Source organism: Calonectris borealis, unplaced genomic scaffold (assembly GCF_964195595.1).
Source record: "Calonectris borealis unplaced genomic scaffold, bCalBor7.hap1.2 HAP1_SCAFFOLD_45, whole genome shotgun sequence".
NCBI lineage: Eukaryota > Metazoa > Chordata > Aves > Procellariiformes > Procellariidae > Calonectris > Calonectris borealis.
Window position 1 is genome coordinate 713,829 of NW_027441457.1, and position 19,770 is coordinate 733,598.

General features: G+C 52.3%; 1 protein-coding gene across 1 annotated transcript; it reads right to left on the bottom strand.

The window, feature by feature from the left end:
• Window positions 1–1,077: 1,077 nt before the first annotated feature.
• On the bottom strand, window positions 1,078–13,772 carry LOC142076387 (olfactory receptor 14J1-like). Its single transcript, XM_075138689.1, has 3 exons — window positions 13,209–13,772; window positions 2,319–2,442; window positions 1,078–1,172 (listed from the first exon to the last, which is right to left on the bottom strand). The coding sequence occupies exons 1-3, from the start codon at window positions 13,770–13,772 to the stop codon at window positions 1,078–1,080; spliced, it is 783 nt and encodes a 260-aa protein (XP_074994790.1).
• Between the last annotated feature and the right edge of the window lie 5,998 nt (window positions 13,773–19,770).

Consider the following 19,770-nt stretch of genomic DNA (forward strand, 5'->3'; position numbering starts at 1 on the left):
TTACATGGGACTCCATTGTAGGTGAAGACAGGGATGAGAGTGATCTGCTACAACATTGGACACCTTGGGTACAATCGCCCAGGCTTCCCTTTCTAGTCAGAGGAGAGAAATCAGTTGTCTCAACTGAGAATGCCCTGGCCTACCCTGTCTGTCCACCAGTTCCTGCTCCAGAAAGATTCGTGTCGCTCCTGGGTCACATTTCCCAGTCCCTTGTGGCGGCTTCAGCTGCCCCCATGTATCCTGGAGGAAGTTGCCCCCTCTGTGTGAGCAACTGAATCAACCCCTGGATGAAGATGTTAGGCAGATGTTGAAACACATGCAGAAAAGGCCTCGGTGTAATAAGTGTTCAGGAAGTCTTCATTTTCAGATTTTTGACGCTGGTCTGTAAATTCTCATGAATTTTTTCATAGGACATGGACATGGACCAGCAAGCTGATGACAACTTTCTCACCCCCTTTGTAAATATAGATTTATGCAGCCATTTCCAAAACCACATTTTGTCCCAACACTTTGAATGGAGAAGCTGTGTTTGGAGGACGTGTTTATTTTCATACATTTCACATCTACATTTCATATCTAAATGGAGCTGGGAGCAATGAAGGTTGGGTAAGTGGGATAGATCCTGCCTTTATCTCTTTGCTGTCAAGCAATGGCCCCACCTGCTAGCACTTCCCTCCTATCGTCCTTTGTTTGGGATGGCCAAATCTTTATGGGGTTGTAAAATGGCATAACACCATGGCCCTCCAAGTGCCAGACCGCCACTGGGGTACATATGCCCTGAGTTCACCCAGAGACCTTCTCTTTCAGGCACCCAGAAATGCGATCCAAGAGGACATGCTCTGGGACATGTTCCTCATCCAAAGTGAAGCTAAGCAGCCTTTAGCTCCCCAGCTCATTCTCTGGCCCTTTTTGAAAGATGCGTGCAACATTTACTTTCTGCCAGATGTCAGGGAGTCCCGCCAGTCTCCATGGCCTTTCAGAGATGATAGAGTGGCCTCACTGTGACATTGTCTTACTTGCTCAACACCTCTGGATGTAACCTGTCCATTCTCATGTACTGGTAGTGGTTGAGTTTGCTCAAGGAGCCCCTGATTTGATTCCTATCCTCTGTTGGCTGTTCTCCAGGGTCCTGCCTTGAGGCACAAAGGCCTGAGAGACCTTGCTGGTGAAGTCTGAGGCAACAAGGACATAGAGTATCTCAGATCTGTCTTTTTCCTACTCTTACTAAATCCAGCATTGTCCAATCAATGTCTTTGTTTTCTTCTTTAAGTGTTCCTGAAGTAGGAAAATTCACTTTCAGCTCTCAAACTGATTTTTGATACAGACAAGTATTCTGCTTGGAGGATGCTGTCCTTGAAGACCAGCTGTAGTGAGCTCTGCTGCCCTTCAGTGGGGCTGGCCATTGGATCCCCACTGAAACTCCCCAGAAGAGGCAGAAGTCTGCTCCTCTGAGGTCCAATGTCTGCAGTCTTCTATTCTGCTTCCTCACTCCCCGCGGATGCTGGGACCTCACTATTTCAGGGTCACGACAGCCAATCTTCACATCCCTGACCAGCTCTTCCTTGCTTGCAAGTATCACATCCAGGTTGGCATTATTTTTGTTGGCCCATCCAGCAGGTGTGCTAAGACGTTGTCCTAAGACACTCCCAAAACCACCTGGGCTGTGCATGCTGCTGAGTTCCCCTTCCAGAAAATGCCAGGGTCATTGCAGTCCCCAGTGAGACCCAGGCTTCAACAGACAGAGACTTCCTTGGGGTGCTTTGAAAAGACTCTGCCCACTTCCTCACCCTGACTGTGGGTTCCTCAGCTCCCACATGAGAGGCCACTTTTACTGGCCTCTCCTCTGACCCTCTCCCTCACAAGGGCTCACCTGCCCCACAGAGGAGCTCCATACAGGCCAAGCTCTGACTTCTCTTAAAGGAAACCTGGTACCAAGCGTTGCAGTCCTTCTGTGTGGAAAGGCTTCGCTTCAGAGCAGAGACATGGCCAAGCGGACGGCATCTGGAAACTTAAAGCTGAATTTGAATGACAGGTGGGGAGGAACTGGAGGTGCCCGGAGGAGGTCTACACGTGTCCTGTACTTAAGGCCCCGAACCCCATGAAGTACATGCCTCAGATATAGTGATACAAATGTAAACATTTGTGTAGGAGTGTAATAACCATGAAGGACAATAACAACAGCAGTAAAGACGTATATAATGATAAAAAATACCAAAGAAAAAACGATGGAATCGGATACTGTGGGAGTCATCTGTGGAGAGAGGTGATAATTTTATCACTATTAAAACATTTCCATGGAATCACTTTCAATATGGCACCTTTGAGCTGCAGGTTTCTCATGCTGTACATGAGGGCGTTCACTGCCAGAGGCACCATGGAGTACCCAGGTGCAGGGATGGGGAGAAGATGGAGGGGGGCTTCGGTGGGCAAACATGAATGGTGCTGAAAAACAGAGAGATCACGACCAGGTGAGGGAGGCACGTGGAAAAGGCTTTGTGCCATCCCTGCTCAGAGGGGATCCTCAGCACGGCCCTGAAGATCTCCACATAGGACACCACAATGAAAATAAAACACCCCAAAAATTGAAAAGCACTAAACATGACGAGGCCAACTTCCCTGAGGTAGGAGTGTGAGCAGGAGAGCTTGAGGATCTGGGGGATTTCACAGAAGAACTGGTCCACAGCGTTGTCTTGGCAGAGGGGTAGTGACAATGTATTGGCCGTGTGCAGGAGAGCATAGAGAAACCCACTGGCCCAGGAAGCTGCTGCCACGTGGACACAAGCTGTGCTGCCCAGGAGGGTCCCGTAGTGCAGGGGTTTGCAGATGGCAACGTAGTGGTCGTAGGCCATGACAGTGAGAAGATGCAATTCCGCTGAGATAAAAATGGCTAACAGAAAGAGCTGTGCAGCACATCCTGCGTAGGAGATGGCTCCGGTGTCCCAGAGGGAATTGGCCATGGCTTTGGGAACAGTGGTGGAGATGGAGCCCAGGTCGAGGAGGGAGAGGTTGAGGAGGAAGAAGTACATGGGGGTGTGCAGGCGGTGGTCGCAGGCTATGGCGGTGATGATGAGGCCGTTGCCCAGGAGGGCAGTCAGGTAGATGCCCAGGAAGAGCCAGAAGTGCAAGAGCTGCAGCTCCCGCGTGTCTGTGAATGCCAGGAGGAGGAAATCAGTCATGGAGCTGCTGTTGGACATTTGGTCCCTCTGGGCATGTGAACCTGTCCAAGGAGCAAAAGGCAGTGGCAAGTTAGGGTAGACTTCTCTGAGCAAAATCTACTTCATTTATCATAGAATCTCCCCCTGCCCCCCACCCCAAATTGCCTGTCCCCTTTCAGGAAGACCTTTGGCAGGTTCCTTCCATAAGCTCTGGTTGGTGCTGGCTGAGGGTGCCCGAGGAGCTGGGAGCTCTGCTGGGGGCTCTGCAGGAGTCAGTCCTGCCCTACAGCAATAGGCAAATAGGAAACAGGAGTGATCCCAGATTAAAACCACTCAGGGCATCAAAGAGCTTTGCAGCATTGTTGCTCCCAACGCACCTGACTGCAGAGCAGAGCTGGGGGGGTTTGTTGGGTTTATTCTGTTCTAGTTGCCCCACCACACCTGAGGAGTGTTTTTAAGACAGAAATTGTTGGCATTCCTGCTGCACTCCACGTGAAACATTGCGGGTGCTGAGAGGCAAAGGGACTGTCCCTTAGGGCCGAGCGAGGACGGCCAGTCTGCCCATCAGTCCTGGTCTCAGCTGCCCGGTGCTGGCAGCTCCTTCAGCTGGAGGACGATTGCACTCAGATGTGTCCCTGGGGGTGATGTGGAGCTGTGAGCAGCCCTGTATCACACAGCACCCTCTTGGCAGCAGAAGGACCCTGCCCTGCCCTGCCAGGGGTCACTTCTACCCACAGCTTCCCCCACACCCCCTAATTACCTGGTAGGCCTACCCAGGAAGAGGCGTTGGATATGGGTTGTCACTTCCTTTCCACCTCAGTAACTGAGGGGACAGGGGCAGGCACACACCTTGGCCGGGTCAATCCCAGAAGCTGAAAGGCCAGCAGCAGGCACGCGGCTTGGGAGATCATGGTGAGGTCACTTCTGTCTAGTGGGCTGATAGGCCACAAGGAGGCTGGTGGGTTGGGATGTTATTATGTTATCAATTGTGTCTGAGGAGCTCATTGGCCAGCAGGAGGCACATGGCCGTGAAGGGGAGTGTGAGGCCCCCTTAGTCTCCAATCTCCTTGAGTGATTGGCCATCAGCAGGCACAGGGCTGGGGTGTTGGCTCTGACATTCCCTTCTGGCTGAGAACCTGAGAGCCAGCAGCAGGCACGTGACTTGGTGGTTGTTTTGTACCTGGAGCTTCTGGTTTGTTATGTCCCCACTAAGAAAGGCACGCAGACGCTGTGAGGTGGTGTTTAAAATGCCATTTGTTAGAGAAACACCATAAACAAAGAGCGGATGGTGGAGGCAATATTAGGTTCCTTCAGATGCCAGAGCCTTTGACAGTGGTGCAGGAAGCTGTGCAGCTTCCATCTGTGGAACCTGCTCCTGTGATCTCTTTCCATGTTTTCTAAAAGGGAAACAAACTCTAGTCGTCCTTTCTACTGCCCTAAGAAGTGATGTTCACATGCAAATTTGTTGCTGCAGTGTTTGGTAAAGGTAAGGACATGCAGTTGGCCTCATCACCAATACCAGGTGGGAGCTTCCTGCAGATTCCTCTGTTGCAGTCAAGTTTCTCCTGTGTCCCAGGGATATGCTCAGCACAACACAGCCTGAAGACCAAGCTGTACGTGGAGCACAGCACAGCGCGGCACATGCAGGCCAGGATCTTTTCAGGTTTACTGTTAGGGGGATCACTAACTCCTCCATGTACAATGCTCTTATGGTCGGGATCACCGAACCGCCTGAGGAAGGTTGGGAAAAGGATGAGGTCTCCTTTAGAAAGCTGGAGGAAGGGACACAAAGGACTTGGCAGTCACTGGCGACTTTGAAGGCCGTGGACCTCTGCTAGAAGGCCTCAGTCAGAGGGAAGGTGGAAGGTGATCCCTGATCTGACATGGGGGGATGCTCTCCTGGACTTGTTTCTCACAAGAAGCTGGTGGAAGATGTGGAGGGCAGCTTTGGCTACAGTGGGAGTGAGGTGGGGATGTAGAAACCCTTGAGGGAAGTCAGCAAGACAAATTGTAGCAGGGCTGAGTGGAGAGGAAGGATCACCTCCACCCACCTGCTGGCAGTGCTCTGCCTAATGCAGGCCAGGGTGCCGTTGTCTGCCTTTGCTGCAAAGGTGCAAAGGCAGGAGAGGAGAAGGCTTTGGGGAGACCTAATGACAGCCTTCCCATACCTTCGTGGACAGAGAAAATGGAATGGAATGGAACAGAATGGAATGGAAAGGAATAGAAAAGAATAGAACAGAACAGAACAGAACAGAATTCTTTCTTAGACAGAAGAAATGGAAAACCAGGGCCTCCCTAGAGGAATGGGGATGAACTGGAGTGGCCCCAGAGGACACCTGCCAGGATATGGTTTGGGACCTCTGTGGAGGGGCTGAGGGATCTGAGGTTCTTTAGCCTGGTGAAGTAGAGGCTCAGGGCTCTCTAGTAGTAGCCTGCAACGTCTTGATGGGTGGTTTCCAAGATAATGGAGCTTTTCTTGGTAGTGGGGAGAGAACGAAACATCCACAAAGTGCAGCTTGGAAGGTTCGGACTGGAAGTGAGGAAAAATAAATCTCACTCAAAGGGTAGCCTTGTGGTGTAAGAGGTCACCCAGAGGGAGTCTGGATCAGCCCATGGCTTTGTGTTTCAAGGAAAAGCCAGTGAGAGTGGAGAGACATGAGTGAAGGTCTAGAAATGCTGGGGTGAGAGCTAGGTGGGAAAGCAAGATGGGTGTCTACAGCCTGAAGGGAGAGAGGTGCAGGCATGGGACAGTGTAGGACAGCCTGCAGTAAAGATGGCCTAGGTCTCTGGCAAGGCTGACAGGCCCATCAAAAGAGAGGTCTTTGTCCCCTCGGCTAAGGCAGTTGCCTTTGCCACCAAGGCCTTCAAGGAGGAAGTTACTTTGAGGCTCTGCATTTCTTCCTTTCCCCTGCCTGGGGAGACCGGGAGGTGTTGTCCAATTGTTCTACCCTTGGCATTGCTCACCCGCACATCCCACTGACCCCGGGAAGAGCCCTGAGCCACGCGTGAGGGACAGGGTCTGCCTTCCCAGGACCTGGGGTCGAGGGCTTGGTCCTTCTGCTTCCTAAAATAAACCAAGGGTTTTCTCAGCATTACAGCCACCTGCACAGTGCCTTTGCCTACCTGCAAGCATGGCCTCCAATGATCTGCTCTAACAAGTCCATGGGGAGGCTTTGTCAGTAATGGTCCTCAGTGGGACCCATTAATACTTCAAGGTACTTTGAGTTTTGCTTCTGACTTTGACTTCCTGAAAGGTTTGTTCTTTCTCCTCTCATCATGGGAGCTTCAAGGACCCAGCACCAAAACCACCATGGGTCTCATTAAAATACAGAAAGCGTTAAGGAGCTCTTTCTCTTCCTGTAGTTTTCTTTAGGTCTTCCAGGCTTGTACAGCTAATTGGAGTCATTTCATAGTGTAGTGAAAGAGGAAGATTTCAAAGTGCACCAAATGAAAGTTATTTTTTAATGTAAATTTGTATTTTATTACTCTTCAGTTTAGAGAAGAGGTGATGGAAGCATTCTCCAAGTGATAGTGATCCAGGGTGTCTCCTCAGGAGGTCTGGACAGCTAGGAGAAGCAGTCCCTTGAGGTGTGACTCTGTATGCAGAACTTTGCTCCTCACCTCCCCAACCCCACCATTTCTCTCATTGGACCCCTGGGACTTGCATCAGTTTTCCTTACATCAGACTTCACTGAACTCTGGAGCTGGATGTTACAGCTCCATTGCACCATTCCCCACCTGCTTTCTGTAGAGACCTGGCTGCACAGAGACCACATAAGAAGTTTTCCTATTTGCAAGCAAAGCAGAGCATGATAAAGTTTCATAAACAATAAAACACACTCCTCAACCGTATGCTAAGTACAAGCTGTCTCTAATGAGGTTGCCTTTCTACAAGGGATAATCTTCTCAGAAATGGTTTGAGATAGATACAAAAAAGTTACATATAAACATAATTAAAGAATTGGCTACAGGGACGTTTAGGCTACCGAATGACAGGCAACGTTTTAACTCCCCAAAGTGCAAAGCAGCAAATGAGTATGTGAGAGTGTCCTGGTTTCGGCTGGGATAGGGTTAAATTTCTTCCTAGTGCTGTGTTTTGGATTTAGTATGAGAAGAATGTTGATAACACACCGATGTTTTCAGTTGTTGCTAAGTGCCCTCCTAGTCCAAGGACAGCTCCTGTGCCTACTGACTGAGCTAGGTACACGAGATGGGAGGGAACATAATCAGGACAGCCAGCCCAGCTGGCCAATGGGGTATTCCATACCATGTGACGTCATGCTCAGTATATGAAGGGTAGGCGTGATCCAGGAAGTACCGATCGCTACTTGGTTATCGGTCAGCGCGGGTGGTGAGCAATTGCATTGTGCATCACTTATTTTGTATATTTTATCATTATCATTATTATTTTCCCTTATTTTTCCCTGTTTTGTTAAACTGTCTTTATCTCAACCCATGAGTTTTTCTCACTCTTACCCTTCCGATTCTCTCCCCGTCCTGCTGGGGGTGGGGGGAGTGAGTGAGCGGCTGCGTGGTATTTGGCTGCCTGCCAGGTTAAACCACGACAGAGAGGTATCTGAATGAACAAAGAATAATGGCTGGTTGGCGAAAAATGGAATGGGCCTTTGTCTAGAGAGTCTGCATCTGCAAATGTGACATCAGAAATGGTCATTGTATCAGGACAGGTGAAATTATAGGAAAGATTAGAGAAACTGAATACACCGTATAACAGGAAGAATAGTGATAATGAAGTTACAGGGCAAGACCAATATTTCTTTGGAATATCCCTTTTGAAAGGTCATTGGATTGGTAGAGGTCTCTTGTGAGTGAGGACAAGCAAGTGTTGCACTCGTCTTTGAAAGAGGCCAAAAGTGCAACCCAGGGAACCACAGGCTGCACAAGTTCACTTTGGTGAGGAGTGAGCCATTGAATGAGTGCTCTTGGGTGACATTTCTGGGCATCTGAAAGAGAAGAGCATCGCCATGGACTTACCAAGGGTAAATCATGCCTCGCCAAGCAGATTGCCTTCATGATGAAGTAGCTGCATTTGTGCATGAGGGGACAACAGTTGATGTCATTGACCTCCATTTCAGCAAGACTTTTGGCGTGGTCTCCCTCAATATTCTTGCACCCAAGTTAGGCCATTCCAGTCTGGACAGGTAGACAAACAGATGAGCAAAACACCAGTTGGATGATGAGGCTGACAGAGCAGTGGGGAAGGGGCTATGTTCTACCTGGAGGCCAGGGGACATACTGGGGTTTGGTGAGACAGCACAGGGGACTCTGCTGAGCCCTGTGCAGTTTAACACCTGTATCCACGACCCGGAGGAGGCAACTCTCACCGCATTTTTCAATGATACAAATTTGGGAGGACCATTCCTGTGCCTTAGGGACGCCTTTCAGGGGAAAGCTGACAGACAGGAGAACTGCCGTCTCAGGAACTTCATGAGATAGACAAAGGACAAAGGCCAGGTCCTGCGCCTGGGATAGACTGACAGCCTGCAGTGGCAGGGGAAGGGGGCTGCCTGGCTGGGGAGCAGCTCTGCAGAAAAGGCCCTGGTGGTGCTGGGGAACAGAAGGCAAAACAAAACCCAGTAGTGTGAGCTGGTGGCAAAGGCGGCCAGCAGTGTCCTGGAGTGTGTAAAGAGGAGCCTTGCCAAGACAGTGTTTTAGGCTCTAAACAGAATTGAAAGAAAGCCTCTGACTTGAGTTCTATCAACTTAATTGCTAAAAGAGAGGGAGGTGGAGGGATCTCAACATTTCCAGGTTCCTGCTGAAGATTTAAGGCCTCCGAGAAAGGAGCTGAAGAGAACACTTGTGAACTAGCATAGCCTTTAGATCATTTCACATGTGAGGGCTCTGCTCCCCCATCTCAAACATTGGCACCCAGAAACCTCACCTGCTTTTCCCTCCTCTCCTCCCAAAACCTGAACAAGTGATGGGAGGAAAGGCAGCAGAAAGGCCCTAGGCCTCTGTGAATCAGGTGGGGTCTGGCATCTGGAGGGTGATGGTGTCATTTCATTGGACACCCCATAAAGACTCAAGCTGGGGAGTGCCTCTGCAAGTCCGAATCAACAAGGTCCATGGCCAGGCAAGGCTGTGTCTCTGGCTGTGTCTGGAGACCTGAACACCTACAGCTTAGATGAAGCTGGGGCTGAACCTCAGGCCTGGGCTTCAGTGGTCTCCTGGGCCCATGGGCAGAGATGCAGGTGGAGGCCCCAGGTGGTGCTGCTCAGGGCCATGAAGGTCTTATGGATGCTCTCAGGGCCCTGACACTGCCATATTGGACCCCACCTGCCACTGCCCTCACTAGCACAAATTCTCATTCCCTGATGTGCAGGGTCTGCTCTCTGCTACTCTCCTTCCCATGTCCCTGGGCATCTGGGAGACCATGATTTCATGGTCACTTCAGCCAAGGCTGACACTGGTCTTCACATCCCTGACCAGCTCTTCCTCCTTTGGCAGTACCAGGTCCAGGTGAGCAGCAGACTGGGTGGCCCATTTAGAAGCTGACCCACATACAAGCCACCATCTAACCTGTTACGTGTCCCATAGAGACCCTCCATATATCTGAGCTGCCCTGACACCACACAAGGCAGCCCCCACTCCTCATCTTCCCCGTTGGTCTCTCCTAAACAAGTTGTATCTCCACCCACCACAAAAGCCGTGGGAGCTGTCCTTCCCCACCTCAGCTCTTATTCCACTGAAGTCATAGCTCTGTGATGGCACCCGGGGCTCCTGCTCTCTGTGGCCCAGGCTGTGGGCTTTGGTGCCCATTTGGGCTGCAGCCCCTCCGATGGGGCACCAGGGCCAAGGGCAGACTTGTCCTATGCAAACCTGGTCCCCAGAGATGGGACCCCGTGTGTGGAAAGGCTTTGCTTCCCAGCAGAGGCATGCTGGAGTGGGTGGCAGGTGGCAACAGAATGATGGATGAGGTTGCCACCCTGAGAGCAAAAGCTGCAGTGCCCAAGGCCAGAGAGAAAGAGGCCTGGGCTGTGCAGCCCTGACAGGAGAGTGGTTTGCTGTCCCAAGTGACTTTGCAGCACTGTGGGGCCTCTGCCAGAGGTGGAGCTGATCTCCACGAAGGACAAGGTGCTGCTGAGAATGTCCCTGGGGGAGGACAGCCTGTGATCCAGCCACACTCTGGACATCATGCTGGGGGCCAACCAGCTAGACAGCAGCTCTGCAGAGAAGGACCTTGGGGTCCCAGAGGATAAGCAGCTGAGCAGGAGCCAGCAGTGCACCCCCGCAGCAAAGGCCAACAGCCTCCTGGGCTGCATTAGGAAAAGCATTGCTGGCAGATGGATGGAGGTGACGCTTTCCCTCTCCTCAGCACTGGTGAGGCCCCATCTGCAGTGCTGTGTCCAGTGCTGGGCTGCCCACTGGAAGAAAGTTGATGACCTACTAAAGCAAGTCCAGCAAAGGGCCACAAAGCTGGTTTAAGGGACTGGAGCATCTTTCACAGGAGGAAGGGCTGGGAGATGTGGGCCTGTTCAGTCTGGAGAAGAAAAGCTTTGGAGGGATCTTATTAATATATACAAAATTCCACCTGAACCCAAGAAAATATTTTTGACTGTGAGGGTGGTCAATCACTGGAACAGGTTGCCCTGAGAGGTTGTGGAGTCTCCATCCATGGAGATATTCCAAACCCACCTAGACAAAGTGCTGAGCAACCTGCTCTAGCTGACCCTGCCTCAGCTGGGGAGTTGAACTAGATGATCTCCAGAGGTCCCTTCCAATCACAACGTTTCCATGACTCTGTGAGTATAAAGGAGAAAAGACAGACAGAAAGAAATGAACAACACATAGCCTTGACGCAAATATGGTGGGGTACATGGAGAAGACCCAAGCTGGAGCAGGGGAGAAATGTGAGGAGGAAGGAGATGAAGAAATATTCTTTACTGACTGTTAACCCCATCTTCACCATCCCCCTGCACCTCTTGGTGTGTGGGTGGGTAGATGAATTGGGAACAGTGGAGTAATTTGAACCTGGGAAAAAGTGTGAGAAGAATGGTCTTTAATATTTTTGTCATTGTTTCTCACAATCCAAATCTTTTTTAATGGCACTAAATTATATTGATCCTTGGCAAGTCAACACATTTTTGCCCGTGACAGTAATTGATAACTGATCTCCTTCACTTTATCTTCATCCATGAGATTTCTGGTTTATTTGCTCCCTTTGACCACCTGAGTCTGGGGAGTGAATGAGCAGCTGGGTGGGTGTCTGGCTGCTGGCCAAGACTAACCCACCACAGGACCGTATCTGGACTGCTGTGTCCAGTTTGGGGGTCCCCAGCACAAGAAAGACCCTGACAGACTGGAGCGAGTCCTGCAGAGGCCAGAAGGATGGTTGGGGCCTGGAGCACATTTTGGCCAAAGAGAGGCTGAGAGAGATGGGATTTTTTGAGAAATCCCTCAGAGCCAACCACTGGGGCAAGGACCCAGGCCAGTTGGTGGGATCTCAATCAATGGAGATTTTCAATGTTTGTTGAGACAAGGCCATGAGCACCTGATCGAGCTGGGGCTGTCTGAGAAGGGGCTTGGCTGAGAGACCAGCTGTGACAATAGCTCCGGGACTTGTGTGTAAGAAGTGTCAGTAGGAAACTGGTTCCCTTTTTGTTAATAATGGCAGTGGAGTTGGGTATCAGTGAGCCCCGGAGGAGGACGGAGGTGACCATGCAGCAAAGGTCCCTCCTAAGGGCTGGGATGTACAACCAGAGATGGAAATGGCCAGTGTGTGCGACTGGTCTGGGATGGTTTTCCCAGGACAGCTTCCCCGGGGTGTCCAGGGACCATGGCACAGACTGGGCCTCTCTCTTGTGCACCTTTGGTGCCTTGCTTCCTTCACCATGACGCCTGACTCTGCACTGTGAGCACCCTGCTGTGTGCCCCCACCCTGCACACTCACACAGCTGAGCTCTACACTGCTGCTTTCCTCTCCCGGGCACTTCCCAGCCCAGCCCAGCCCCTCCCCAGCTCTCCCCACCACCCCTGCCCTCTCCCCAGCCCAGCCCAGCAGAGCAGCCCAGCCTGGGCTGGTCCCACGGCAGTGCCCACCGCAGGGTGCTGCAGAGCTCTGGGCACTCACCCCACGGCCCCAGCCCCTCTGAGGGGCACAGCAGCTGCTGGGGGGCAGACAGGGAGCTCAGCCTCCCCATCAGCCCCAGGGATGGTGCTGGCCCCAAGGCCACGAGGAAATGGAGGCTACTCACTCGCTGCCTCTCCTGAATTCATATTGCAGGTGATGCCCAGCCCTGACTGAATTTGCCCCCTCCTCTGCTCCCACCAGCCCCACTCCCCACGACAGCACGACAGTCCTGGCCCTGGGCCTCCTCCGGCACCTCCTGCATCTCTCCAGTCTCCCCTCCCTCTGCCTGCTGGGTACCCACTCACTCCCATGGCATTGCAGAATCCTTGTCCATGGATACATCGATTTGGTGCTTTACTTTTGGGGGACTTCACCTTGGAGGGTGTTTCACCTTCTGAGTCTCCATTCATTGCAACCCCAGGGCACGCTGTGAGTCCCCATCCTCTCCTCTCCTCAACCCTCCAAATTCACTTCCAGAGACTCTGGTGTGTGCCATCAATCTTGTCATCCATGAAGAAACGTGAGAAGATAATGGGAGCTCATGGACCATCTCCGCTGCCATTGGACACCAAGAAGACAGCTCTTAAATCCAGACCATTTTGGGCAGTGGAAGCCAGTGGTACCAAGAGTTTAATACCAAAACATTGAGAACACAGGGAGAACAGATTTTTTAAAAGACCAATTCCTTGGACATTTATTTGGTAGCAACTTTGAAGGAAGAGCCCAGCCGTCAGGCACTGCATCTGGGAGACCCCGTGTTATTGAAGAGCTGCTATTGGGCATGCCACATCGGACACAGTGTTGGGCAAGAGTCAGACACAACAGGATGAAGCCTCAAGACAAGTAGTATAAACCAAGAAAATTCTATATAACAGGATTATCACAGACACAAAAGCAGAGTCATGGCCTAAGATAAACTCTGGGGAATGTGCAGAGCAGGGGAGGAAGGTTGTTGTTGGTGAAACAGCGTCCATTGGACCAGTTTCCTTGAGCTCCTGGTTCCTCATGCTGTAGATGAGGAGGTTCACTGCTGGAGGCACCACTGAGTACAGAAATGATACCACCAGGTTTAGAACTGGGGAGGAGATGGAGGGGGGCTTCAGGTAGGCAAACATGCCAGTGCTGACAAAGAGGGAGACCACGGCCAGGTGAGGGAGGCACGTGGAAAAGGCTTTGTGCCGTCCCTGCTCAGAGGGGATCCTCAGCACGGCCCTGAAGATCTCCACGTAGGACACCACAATGAAAACAAAACACCCGAAGACTAAACAGGCAGTAACCACGAGAAGCCCAACCTCCCTAAGGTAGGATTGTGAGCAAGAGAGCTTGAGGATCTGGGGGATTTCACAGAAGAACTGGTCCACAGCACTGCCATGGCAGAGGGGTAGTGACAATGTATTGGCCGTGTGCAGGAGAGCATAGAGAAACCCACTGGCCCAGGAAGCTGCTGCCACGTGGACACAAGCTGTGCTGCCCAGGAGGGTCCTGTAGTGCAGGGGTTGGCAGATGGCAACGTAGCGGTCGTAGGACATGACAGTGAGGAGAAAATACTCTGCTGAAATGAAAAACAGAAAGAGCTGTGCAGCACATCCTGCGTAGGAGATGTCCCTGGTGGCCCAGAGGGAATTGGCTGTGGCTTTGGGGAGAGTAGTGGAGATGGAGCCCAGGTCGAGGTGGGAGAGGTTGAGGAGGAAGAAGTACATGGGGGTGTGCAGGCGGTGGTCGCAGGCTATGGCAGTGATGATGAGGTCGTTGGCCAGGAGGGCAGCAGGTAGATGCCCAGGAAGAGCCAGAAGTGCAAGAGCTGCAGCTCCCACGTGTCCGCAAATGCCAGGAGAAGGAACTGGGTGATGGAGCTGCTGTTGGACATTTGGTCCCTCTGGGCATGGGGACTGTCCAAAGAGGAAATGGAAGTGACAAGTTAGGGAAGATTCCTCTGAGTAAAGCCTATTCCAGTTCTCATGGAAACCCACCAAACATCCTCCCCTGCTCACAAGAACTTTGTGCAGCTCCTTTGCTTGAGCCCTGGTTTGTGCTGGCTGAGACCGCCACTGGGAGCAGGGGCTCTGCTGGGGGCTCTGGAGGAGGCAGTCCTGCCCTGCACCAAGAGGTAATAGGAACACGGGCTGATCTCAGATTAAATCCACTCCTGATATCAAAGAGCTTTTCTGAAGATCTGCTCTGTCCCTCAACCCTGCTCTCAGCTGCCCTGTGCTTGAACCAATCTGACTTGGAGGATGATCACACACAGATGTTCCCCCCAAAAGAACCTGGGCATTGCTGAGAGCAGAGGAATCCAGTTCCCAAGTGCAATCTCCAACCCTCACCCTGTCTCATTGTACCTGAGGAGGATCTCAGCTCTGCTCCCAGCCAGGGACGCTGAGGGCTCATTGCTGCTGCCTGTGCACAGCCGCCCAGCAGCATCTCCATGGCCTTAGTACCGAGGTGTCTTCTCCATGAGGCTCCTTGATAACACAGTGATGCCACGGGAGAGCTGTGCCCTTGCTCAAGGGCAGCCTGCCCCCCAGCAGGACTCGAGGGGAAAGAAGAGAATGTCCTAAGGATGGGGTGTCCTGAGGGGAGAGTTTTCTCCTTTGGATCCCTGGGAGCCTGGGCTGTAGGAGGGGATTGGGACACTTTACTCCCATGGACAAATCTGCATTGCAAGACCCCTAGCGTTGGTCTCTGAAGGGCATCGGAATCCTACCCCCGCCCCCATCGCAGTCCAGTGATAAGAAAAAGAGGAGCCGAGGCAGGAGGGGGAAATGGACAAATGCCACAGTGCTGCTGCCGATGGAGGCAGCAGGTAGGGTATTTGAGAAGTTCTCCTCTTCAGGGGTGAGGCCATGAGAAGGTGACTGAGTCCCCATGGCCGTAAGTGCAGAGGCTCTGCTGGATGGGAAAAAAGAGCACGGTTTTTCTCTGGGGAAGGCTTGCACACTGCAGGGGATGGCAGGGAGGTGCCAGAATCCCCCCTCCCGTGGCCTTTCTGGGAGCAGCTCCCTCTCCCTCCCTGCCCAGGTCTCTGCTACCTGGAGCTCTCCATGCTGGGAGCTGTTTCTCTGTCCCCGTCTCCTCCCTGTCAGTGCTGCCAGACCCCGTCCCACCCACTGTGTGCTCAGCTCTGCCCTGCAGACCCCTCCTGGCAGCCGGGCACGGCCCAGGGGCATCTCTGTGTGTGCAGGGGCTAAAGAGCAGCTCAGAAAGGTGCTAATGAGACGTGGGGTCTCAGTGCCTTCTCCGGAAGAGAGAAATAAATTGTAGTCTCCCACTGCCCACCCAGCACTACCAAGCCCTGGGCACCCCTGGTTGCACACCCGGCTTCACACCCCTGCAGCCGTCCCTGGGAGAAGACAGCCCTCATGCCCTGTCCCTCTGATGGTGCGGCAAGGAAGCCCTGCTCTGGAGCACCTCCTCCTCCTCTACATTAGAGAAACTGAGTGAGTCCTCCTGACAGAGCCCATCAACTGTCAGATGTACGAGTTTTAGGAGATCCCTCCAGGAACTGAAGCTGCATTGCCCTGCACCCAGAGACTTACCACGAAAAGGGCTGTGAAGATTTCTCCCGCAGTGAGCTCTTAGCATCCTCTCACTCCCCACTGCCTTTAACCTCTCTCAGCCTCACTCCTCTCCTCTCGGTGCCTGCAGGCAGTGCCCCCAGCCCTGCTCCTGGGCAGAGCTGCCTCTCTGCAGCGCTGCCCGCTTGCCATGAGCTCCCTCCATCCCAGGAGCCCAGCCCAGCTCAGCAGCAGAGGACCAGCCCAAGGCACCACTTGCTCTGCCCTCTCGGGGCTCCCTCCACGTGTCCCTAGACCTCCAGGGAACCTGCTGGGAACAGCCTGAAGCCATCACTGATGGTCCCTCCCTCAGCTGCGGAGAGACACTCCTTTCCAGCAGGGGCATTTCTCCCATCTGAAGAAGAGTCAGCTCCAAGAATCACCTTTTCATTGTCCCACCTGTAGACAGGACACCCAGACAGGGACAGGAATGATCTCATTTAGCACTGCCCAGGGAAGGGATTCAGCCCCCATTCCATGCTTGTGGCCCTGGGGCTAGAAGTGGGCTCAGCTGCCCCCCACGCACAGCACAAGCCCACAGGAGGTGGGATTCCTCTGGCCTCAGCTCAGGTGTGCACACAGCAGACACCTGCATGTCAGCTCCTTCTCTCAGCTCCCATGCTAATTAATGGAGATGGAGGCCAGGGCTGACGTGGTCACATGCAAAGACCTGGTGACATCTGGAGTGCCAGAGGTGGTCCAAGATACATGGAGCTAGCTGCAAGCTCTAGTGGAGCAATGCTGAGAGACAGGGCAGCATCTGGGGGCATCTTCTTGGAGGCTGGAGGTGAATCTCTTTGGCCAGTGGAAATGACAGCAGATGCCCACATTTAGGATGATGGAATCTGTCTCTCTTCTTTATGTTCTGGGCAGCCTACGCAGGGATTCATCTGATGGAGTCATGTACCATAGGGAGAGCTAAGTTCCTCTCTGTCTTTTCCATCCGCCAGGTTGACTAGATCTCCATTGACTCTAATGGCGGTGGTGTCCTGAACATTCTCGCGTTGCCCAATCAACTTCAGGGCAGTTATTCCATTTAAGGCCAGTTACAGGCCTGTAATGGTAGGTGAGGTGCCAAGGCTCTCACACACAGCTACATGCAGTTGGCAGGGACAGCGATGGTCCTACACAGGAAAGCCATCCCCATGCAGAGCGAGGGTGTGACAGACACCCAGACAGCATTGCGACAGATCCAGTGCCTTTGTGCCAGAAACTGATTGCCATCCCTGCAGCGTGGCAAGGACCGTCCCTTCTCTCTCCAGTAGAGGTAGGGCACTCCATGAATAGGAAGCCCATCACACCAGGGTCACCACGCGTGTGCCTACACCTTCAGACTTCTGGTTTTTCTCTCCACCAACCTTCACTCACCCCCTGGATCACACACACAGTCAAGGAAGAGACCAACAGTTGTCACAGTGGCCTGTCAGTAGCACCTTGTCATTCCTGGAGATCAGCTTCACCTCCACCAAAGGCCCTCGGGGACAGCAGAGACCCCACTGACAGCAAACCCATGTCTTGCCAGGGCTGCCCTTTCCAGCCCTGCTCCTCTCTGCCCTTGGGGACAGCAGGGTTTGCTCACTCTCTTGGCATCCAGTTTCAGCTTTGTGTTTCCACTTGCTCTCCACTCTGGCATGTCTCTGCTGTGAAGCAAAGCCTTTGCACTCACGGGGGCTTGGACACTTGGTCCCAGGTTTGCCTAAGACAAGTCAGAGCTTGGCCTGGGGCTACACCTGAAGTGCTACAGCCCAAATGTGCACTGATGCCCTCAGCCAGGGGCACAGCCAGGACGAGCTGGAGCCTGTGCTTTTTGACATGCATGGAGGAACTGCCATGGCCTTGTGGGACAAGTGACACAGCTTGGGGTGCTGCAATGGCTGGGTACAGGCTTTTCAGAGAGACAGTCTGGAAGGGTCAGAAGTGGGGTTCCCTCAAAGTGAAGAAGTTGTTTGGATGGGTGGAGCCTGAATGGCCTTGACATCTTCTGGAAGGGGAACACAGCAGGATGCAAACAGTCCAGGTGGTTTATGTCTGGGAACCACTTCTTAGCACAGCTGCCAGACGGGCCAACAAGGGTAATCCAAACGCGGATTTGAGACTCACAAGCAGTACAGAGCTGGTCAGGGATGCGAAGGTCGATGTAAGCCTTGGCCATTGTGACCCTGGAATAGTGGTGTCCCAGCTCCCGAGGGGCGTGCGGAAGGAGAGTTAAAGACTGCACATGGTGGACATCGAGGAGAAGACTTTGGCTTGTTCTGGGGATCCAATATTCAGCAGCATTGAAGGGCAGCAGAGCTCAGTACAGCTGGTCTTCAAGGACAGCATCCTCCAAGCTTGGCAATGGTCTATATCAAAACTCAGTTGAAACTTGAATGGGATTTCAAGGGCACCACGATGAGCTGTGACTACTTCAGGGACAGGTCAAGAAGAATATGTGTGGCCACTGCTCCACTGAGTAAAGCAGGTGTGGATAGAGCTGAGATACTCGATGTCCTCTGTGCCTCAGTCTCCACCAGCAAGGTCTCCCAGGCCTGTGTGCCTCGAGGCAGGACTCTGGAGGGGAACAGTCAGGGGTGGATAGGAATCAAGTCCTGGCTTACTTGAGCAGCCTCAAATGTTACCAGTCCATGAGAATGGAGGGGCTGCATCCAAGGGTGCTGAGAGAGCAAGATGATGTCAGAGTGAGGCCAGTCTCCATCATCTTTGACAGGTCATGGAGACTGGGGGGACTCCCTGACAACTGGCAAAAGCAGAAGTTGCATGCCTGTTTCAAAAAGTGCCAGAGGATGAAGTGGGGAGGGAAAGGCTGGTTAGCTTCGCTTTGGGTGAATAACATGTCCCAGAGGTTGTTCTGGATTGCATTTCTGGGGCGGACGAGCCCCTCCAAGTGACACAGCTTCGGGACTCCCTGGATGTCTTGCAGTTCTGCAGAATAATTTCTTCATTCAAAGCGTTGGGAGGAAATGTATTTTTGGAAATGGCTGTAAAAACTTATATTTCCATAGAGGGAGAGAAAGGGTCGTCGTCTTGCTTGTCCATGGCCATGGGCTATGACAAAAATCATGAGAATTTATAGACCAACCTCAAAGTTCTGAAAATGAAGACTTCTCAACAGTCATTACACACACCTCTTTTCTGTACATGTTTCAACTTTTGCCTAACATTTTCTTTCAGGGATTGATGCAGTTGCCAACACAAAGGTGGCCACTGCCTCCAAGATACATGGGGGTAGCTGAAGCCCTTCCGTGGGACAGGGAAATGTGACCCAGAACCTACTGGAGCCTTTCTGAAGCAGGAGCTGGTGGCCAGGCAGAGAAGGCCAAGGCACCTCGGTTGAGACAACTCATTTCTCTCTCTGGACTAGAAAGGGACCTCTCAGCAATTGCACTTGAGGTGTCCAACATTAGAGATCACTCTCATCCCTCTCTTCACCTGCAGTGAAGTCATATGTAATTTACCTGCAGGCAATGAAAAATGAGTGGGTCTAGATGCTGCAGAGTCTACTTGAAGATGCTCCTGTAAGCATTACAGGTTCAGATTTATGCCGATTTCCATGTTCAGAACAAAGCTTTTCATTCGCTTTGTCTCTTTGCTTCTCCCTGAGGCTCGAGGGAGTTTGTGACTGCAGTGTGTGACTGACGGGGTGCAAAGAGCAAATATGGGCAGAGTCAGGGGCAGGGAGTGCTTTGAGGTGTCTTGGGATGTGTGCTGGAGACAATAATGTGTTTTCCATTGGTGTATGGTCATCCACTGTGGGAAGTGGACTTCAGTGGAGGTAACATGGACTTGATATACAGCTGAGGAATGTCTTTTGGGTTTTTAATGAACTGTGCTTGACTTTGGTTCTGCTTGTTGGCAATTAAGAAACACCTTTCTGTGCCTGTGTGCAGCTCGTTCTCCAGGTAAAGCAGATGGGAATTGGTGCCAATGGGCTGAAACACACAGCTACAGGCTGTAGTGGAGAAAGCTCTGATTT

Excerpts from the sequence above, each read along its gene's own strand:
- LOC142076387 (XM_075138689.1), bottom strand. The coding sequence starts at position 13,772 with ATGTCCTACGACCGCTACGTTGCCATCTGCCAACCCCTGCACTACAGG. Across the intron at positions 2,443-13,208 it reads AAACTGGTCCAATGGACGCT|CACCATTCATGTTTGCCCAC; the intron begins GTTTCACCAACA and ends TCTGTTTTTCAG. Across the intron at positions 1,173-2,318 it reads GAGAAACCTGCAGCTCAAAG|ACTTCACCAGCAAGGTCTCT; the intron begins GTGCCATATTGA and ends TTGTTGCCTCAG.